The sequence below is a fragment of the Babylonia areolata genome, chromosome 4, assembly GCF_041734735.1.
Source record: "Babylonia areolata isolate BAREFJ2019XMU chromosome 4, ASM4173473v1, whole genome shotgun sequence".
Lineage (NCBI taxonomy): Eukaryota > Metazoa > Mollusca > Gastropoda > Neogastropoda > Buccinidae > Babylonia > Babylonia areolata.
In genome coordinates, this window is record NC_134879.1 from 53241039 (window position 1) to 53248538 (window position 7500).

Below are 7500 nucleotides of genomic sequence, written 5' to 3' on the forward strand. Positions count from 1 at the left end.
CACACACACACACACACACACACACACACACACCACATCGGGTCTACTGTTGTTAATTGATCACATGGCCTCGCATCACAGTCACGTCCTCATCCCATGATGTGCACAAGTCGATATATTTATATTAAAAAAAAAAAAAAAAAAAAAAAAAAACAAACACGAAGAAGACACAAACCGACAATGAAACAGTCACACAACGGTTCCTGGTATGGGTCCAAGTCACCAGTGGTCTAATACACTACATCTCGTTTTGTTGGGCACCACCCGCGTCCCATGGGTACGAACAGTCATGTCATAACATATTCCGGCCATAGACAGTCTGTCTTAGGATCTGTTTTTTTTTTTTTCTTTCTTTCTTTTTTTCTTTTCTTTTCTTTCCTCAATGTTTCCTCGCAAGACAATGACAGACAATGGCAACAGGTGTTTGTGGAGATAAGCACCCAGCGTGGAATCTGTCTCAACGTCTGTCCTTCCTGCAGTACCGTGTATTCAGCAGATCGACCCGACTGTTTTCTCATTGAGCAGTCTTGGTGAGTTATGGCGATTCCAGCAGGGATGAACAGCACTGCCAATGAAGAGTCCACCTTGAGTTACAGGCCACACCTGGATGCGTAGCCATAGTCTGAAAAGTCGTTGGATGTTAAAAAAAAAAAAAAAAAAAAAAAAAAAAAACCACATAGAAAGAAAGAAAAAAGATTGACAATACAGTGGCTTTATCAAAGATGAAAACATCAAAATCTCGTTTGACCATTGTAACTCCCATATCCGAGGAGCTAGTTTTTTTTTCATTCCACGTTTTCCGGGTGAACCTTGAGATTCATGCTAGTAACCTTGGTGCTGACCGAACGTGTTTGTCTCTCTTTGCTGAACTGCGTCTGGACAGAAGTGTCAAAATTCTCCCCCAAAGGAAAAAGCTCACCGTTTAAAAAAAAAAAAAAAAAAAAAAAAAAAATCAGCAGTCTGAGACACTGGCGAAAACGAAGAACATCAGCAGAGGCGGTGGTATTATCATGGCTAGGTCATCACTTCACCGAGAGTTAGAGACCAGTTTAGTGACGCAAACTGGGGGTCGGGAGGATGCGTCATGCAACGTCACGTGCTTGTCACAGACAGGACCTGCTGTCAGCTGCGTCATACAACGTCAGCGCTAGCCAGAAACTAAGTCTTGTATGGATGCGTCACACTGTCAACGCTGACCAGAGAGAACAGCAGCCTCGTCCATTCCACAATCACTGCTGGCCACAGAGAAAGAGAGAGAGAGAGAGGGACACAGCGTAGCGGTGCTGCGTCATACAACGTCCGTGTTGGCCAGGGACAGGAGCGTGCAGATCTCGGAGAAGGGCGGCCGCTGGGAGGGCTGCTGCGTGGTGCAGCGCTGCAGGAGGGAGAGGAGGGGCGGGGGTCCGTCCGGAGCGTCCAGGGCGGCCTGGCCCAGCTGCAGGGCCCGCAGCACCTCCTCGTCGCTCAGCAGGCGGTAGGGCAGGTCAGCCAGCTGCAGCACCTCCCACAGGAACACCCCAAAGGCCCACACGTCCCACCAACCGCTGGCCGCGCTCTCCTCGCTCACCGCCTCGGGGGCCAGCCAGCGCAGGGGGACCATCCGCTGGTGCAGGGGGTAGTACTCGCTGGCGTACACGTCTCCAGACAGGGCGGGCCGGGCCACCTTCAGCTGCAGGCGCGAGGTCAGCAGCACGTTGCGGGCCGCCAGGTCGCCGTGCACCAGCCCCTGGGCCGCCAGGGCTTCCATGCCAGCCGCAACTTGCTGCGCCATGCCCACCTTCTGCGTCAGCGTCAGCGCCGGCACCCGCCCGCCCCGCCCCGCCCGCCCGTTGTCGCTGCGCGTGGCCAGCAGGAACTGCTTCAGGTCGCCCTGTGAAAGAAAACAACAACACAGGTAAGGGTCAGGGTCAGGTTAGGGTCAGACATGGGTCAGGGTCAAAGGGTCAGGTCCAGGTCAGATCAGATCAGGACTGGGTCGGGTCAACATAAGTGAGGTCGGATAAAGTCATGGTTCGTCAGTCAGAACAAGGTCAGACCAGTGGTGTCAGGTCAAAGTCAAGTCACATCAGTTCAGTATCTGAACCTTGTTCAGGTCTGATGAAGATTGTCAGATCACTTTCGACAAGTTTCGTTATTTCATCTAATCTTTATCTATTTATCAATTCTTTCGTAATATACATCCATTTATTTGTTTATTGTTTTCACAGAATGATTCAAAGATTGCAATTGTCTCCACTATGTCTATAATTATCGGGCCATGCGTTGTTTATTTGTTTTTGTAACCAAAAAATTCCCTTTCTGATGCGGATCATTAGCGTTCTAGACGTCTGTACCAAGGAAGTAGAGCATTATATATAACAATAATAATAACAATAATGACAATGATAATAATAATAATAATTATCATCATCATCATCATCGTTGTCGTCGTCATCAGCCTCCTTCCGTCTGGAGAGACGATGGCTGCACCAGAAATTTAGTCACTGCCGGGCGTTGCACTTACTACAACAACAACTACTACTACGACTACTACTACTACGGCTACTACTACTTTGTGTTGTTGTTATCATTAGTATTAGTATCGCTGTTTTTTTATTTTTTTTATTTTTTTATAATTTTTTATCCTATCACGATCATTGCTGTTGTTTTGTTTTTATCCTATCACACAGACAGACAGACAGACAGACCGTCACTGTCATGACGACACACACTGACCCAGTCGCAGTACTCCGTGATGAGGAAGTGGGGCTCCTGCTCGCGGCACGTCCCGATGAACCGCACCACGTTGGGGTGGTCCAGGCGCGCGAACAGGTCCACCTCGGCGTAGAACTCGCGGCTCTCGCGCTCCCCTTTGCTCAGCAGGGACTTGACCACCACCAGCAGCTCCCCGCCCGGCGCCGCGTCCCCAGTCCCCGATCCCCCGGATCCCGCGGGCCCACCGGCGGCGCTCCCCGTGCCCGTCACTCCGGGACCCCGCGGGGGGTTCTTGGCCCGCGCCAGGAACACGTCCCCGTAGCAACCTTTGCCTGCAGCCAGGGGTGGATAAAAATGATGATGATGATAATGATGTTGGCGGTGGTGATGGTAATGACAATGATGATAATGGTGAAGATGAGGATGGCGATGAGAAGAAGAGCAGGAGGAGGAGAAGAAGAAGAAGAAGAAGAAGAAGAAGAAGAAGAAGAAGAAGAAGAAGAAGAAGAAGGAAGAGGAGGAGGAGGAAGAGGAGGATGAGCAGGAGGACGAGGAGGAGCAGGAGGAGGAAGTGGAGAAGAAAGAAGAAGAGAAGAAGAAGAAGAAGAAGAAGAAGAAACCGTACTTATATCCCCATATACTGGGCTCTATAAGCATCCCATTAACACTTCGTCAGAGCCAATGGTGGCTGTACTGCTACACAGGAACCGTTAGCACTTGGCACTGTCTCCTTCCCTCGTTACCATCCTCCCTGTGGGACTTGTCTTCTTTCTTTAGTTCAACGTCTTTTCACTTTGAGTGATATCAGACGTGCCATGTGTGCATGTCGTGTGTTTGTGTGTGTGAGACTGGGGTAAGGGGGTGGGGGGATGGGGTGGGGATTGAAGGCGATATACATAGAAAGGATAAACTAGAGCAATGGAATCAACGATTCATAAATATCTGTGTAACAGCAATTAACATCTTAAACTACAATAGAAATTAAAACCGATCATCGGTAAGGTTGTATCACAGAAACACTCCTGTTGGACTGTGTAAACAGGGATTCAGCAAGTTCAATCAAAAGTAATTCGTTGGCCATTATTTCTTATATGTTTTGTTCTGAGATTTTTTTTTTTAACTTTACATGACTTTGGAAGTAGCCTGTTAAGAATTTGACACCGAAACAAAATATGACAGACAAGTATGACTGTGTGACCGTGCGTGCGTGCGCACATGTGTGTCTGCGTGCGTGTGTGTCTGTGTGCATGCGTGCATACGCATGTGTGTGTGTACGTGTTTGTGTGGTAGGCAGAGGAGGACCTAAAAGCTTCATATCATCCGTCCATCCATCCTTCCATCCTGTTCTGTCCACCCACCCAACCACCCACCAGTCAACCAGTCAATTAATCAATCAATCAATAAATCAAACTATCAGTCAACCAGCTAATCAATCACCCTATGAACAAACCAATCAACCAATCTATCTATCTGTATATCTATCAATGAATAAATTATATCCATCCATCCATCCACCCAACTACCCACCAGTCAACCAGTCAATTAATCAGTCAATCAATAAATCAATCTATCAGTCAACCAGCTAATCAATCACCCTATGAACCAGCCAATCAACCAATCTATCTATCTATCTATCTATCTGTATATCTAGCAAGGAATATATCCATCCATCCATCCATCCACCAATCCATCTTATCCACCCATCCCTATCCATCCACCCCGTCACCACCACCTACCCATGATGCCCAGGGTGTTCAGCTGGTGGCGCGGGTAGTGCAGGCGGTCCAGGGAGGGGCGGCGGCTGCGCGACTGCTGTGACTGGGAGGAGTGGGAGGGGTGGGAGGACAGGGCCGACCCGGCGTGGGAGCGGTTGTCGCTGTCGCTGCGGAACTGGGTGCACGAATCCCGGTCCTTCATCAGCAGCTCGTGCTGCTCGCGGTGCAGGTCGCCGTTCTCCGTCTTCACTGTCGAACGTAAAAAAAAAGCGGAGAGGTTACACTGTGAAGGGCAGGGTGGTGGTGATAGGTAGGTAGGTAAGGGGGGGTGAAAACATTTCTAAAGCATACTCCTCATCAACTGTATGGTTAATTAACCTTCGCTGGCTGTTGTCGCTTTTGACTACACACGGAAGCTCATGTCGGTCATCCACGACCCATACCTTTTAGAGACAAAAACCTGTATATTCCTCCAAAGCTTGTGTGGGTCGTGCATGACCCATACTTTGTAAAGAGACAAAAACCTGTATATTCCTCCAAAGCTTATAACAAAATATAGAAAAGGAAAACATATCGTAACAACTGATTACACACACATGCGCTCGCACACGCACACACAGACTCACACAAACACATACACTCAGAAGAAACACATGCTCACGCATTCACACACACGCACACACACACACACACACACACACACACAACTGATCACACACACAAACCCTACTTATGCACACAGAGATAGATAAATAGATATATAGGTAGAGAGAGAGAGAGAGAGAGAGAGAGAGAGAGAGAGAGAGAGAGAGAACAAGAACAAGAACAAGAACAAAACTTTAATCTCCAGGCCTCCGGCCCCTAGAAAGAGGTCAAAAGTACACAATATGGTGATCACTCAGCCACAACAAAATGTAAAATACGTACTAACTTAAACCTGTAGAACAAAAGTGCTTCTTGTGCGTAGTAAATTAATTCTAACTGTCATTGTTGTCACAGAATTCCTGTCGTATCTTCAGGGCATTAAATATATAAATGCAGAGTTTACGAATACTGTAAACAGAACCATTCTTCAGCAAGTGAACATACGATTGACCTTCAGGGTTCAGATGTTTTTGCCGCAGGTTATTGTAAAGGACACAATTGTTTATAAAATGGTTTTCATCTTCGATCACATTACAACATTTACATGCGTAATTTGAATTACATTTGAATGTTCTTCTAAAAAATGATCCATTTAGTGGGAGCAAACCAAGCCGTAATTTTACCAAACAGTCCCTAAAACACTTTTTATCCACAAAGTCACAGAGAGAGAGAGAGAGAGAGAGAGAGAGAGAGAGAGAGAGAGAGACTGAGAGAGACTGAGAGAGACTGAGACAGAGAGACAGACAGACAGCGAGACAGAGACAGAGAGAGAGAGAGAGAGAGAGAGAGAGAGAGAGAGAGAGGGCTCGACATCCTATACACACGCAAAATCAAAGATATTCAGTCACACAGGTACATGCTGTTAGAGAAAGGGATGGAAGAGGGTTATAGCTGAAGACAGGCGAAAGGGACGGGGCGGGGAGGGGCCGGGGGGGTGGGGTGGGGGGGTAGTGGGAGAGTAGTGGGGTAGTGAGGCTATTGAAAGTAAAGCTTCTTTATTTTCCTTCACAAATTGCAAATTAAATCTTCTGAATTCACTATTAAAAAGGTATGGGTCGTGCATGACCCACACGAGCTTTCGAGGGGTGACCACGTTTTTTTCCTCTTTAAAAAGCATGGGTCATACACGACCCACACGGTCACACAAGCGTCCGTGTGTAGTTAAAATGCCACCTTTAATTACTCATTAAGCAAGTGATGAATTTTTTTTTCATTTTTTGGCAAAAGTTGGCCTTTTAGGTGTAGGAAGCATTTTTGAAATTTCGTAGAAAAATATTAAGAATTGGCTGAGATGTTTGCGTTTTTGTACCCTTCTGGGTCGTGTACGACCCACGATAGCCAGCAAAGGTTAATTAAGAGGGTGGCTGGTAATGTGTGTGGTATGCTGGCGTAGGAGGTATGACGTCGTCACATGATGATGTAAGTATACAAGACTTTGTCGCGGTTTTCTTTTGAATACACACACACACACACACATAACGTTATTGTGATAGCGCCTCGAAAGCTTTGAAACCGCTACGCAAATGTATTATTATTATTATTCTTATCATTATCATCACTATCCATCATTATTCCTATCACCATCGTCGTCGTGGTCATCGACGACGACGACGACGACGATGATGATGATGATGACAACGACGACAAGGACAAGGTCAAGGACAAGGACAAACAGCAGCAGCAGCAGCAGCAGCAGCAGTGTACTGACGTGGCAGGGCCTTGTGGCTGCGGCACTGGGTCAGCAGGCGGTAGCTGCAGAAGGCGGTGAGGCCGATGACGAGGGCCAGGTAGGCTCCGGCACTGCACACGGCGATGATGATGGTCTTGGCCATGTTGAAGTCCTCCTCCTCCTCCACCGCGTCGTCTGCACGCACGCACACACACACACACACACACACACACACACAAACACACACGCATTAATAACAAAATACACACACACACACACACACGCACATAAACGCACATACGCACACGCCGCTCACAGGCAAGCACACGCGCGCGCTCTATATACACTTTGAGATGGAAACAACGATTTAGAGACACACAAAGAGGAGGGTTTACTCTCTCTCTCTCTCTCTCTCTCACAAGCACACACACAAGCACACGCAAACGGAGTTGAAGCGTCCTCCTAATATCCATAAAAAACCCCACTCAGACATATCTAACAGAAACATGCATATTTCTGCTTCAGAATGGGCCCTTGATTTCAGAGTCTGTTTACATCGCCTTTCGTTTTTTTCTAATTTCGTACGGCCAACCCGAAGAAAAACAACAAAAAACATGGGGGAAAAAAAGACAAAAAACAACAAAAACAACAACAACAAAAACACCCCAAAACAAAACAACAACAAACAAACAAACAAAAGTATCAACTGCTCATCAGATTTACGACTTATACAAATCTAGAAGAAGGAGGAGGAGGGGGTGGAGGAGGAGGAGGAGG

At 47.1% G+C, this 7500-nt stretch overlaps 1 protein-coding gene across 1 annotated transcript in view; it reads right to left on the reverse strand.

Moving 5' to 3' along the window:
• Positions 1–649: 649 nt before the first annotated feature.
• The window catches only part of LOC143281309 (inactive tyrosine-protein kinase 7-like), a 212763-nt gene continuing 205912 nt past the window's right edge, over positions 650–7500 (reverse strand). The window contains exons 14-17 of the mRNA XM_076586493.1: positions 6763–6918; positions 4431–4658; positions 2716–3026; positions 650–1870 (exon numbers count right to left, since the gene is read on the reverse strand). Of these exons, the coding sequence (XP_076442608.1) occupies positions 1289–1870; positions 2716–3026; positions 4431–4658; positions 6763–6918 (1277 nt within the window). The 3' untranslated portion in view covers positions 650–1288. The remainder of the gene's footprint in view (positions 1871–2715; positions 3027–4430; positions 4659–6762; positions 6919–7500) is intronic.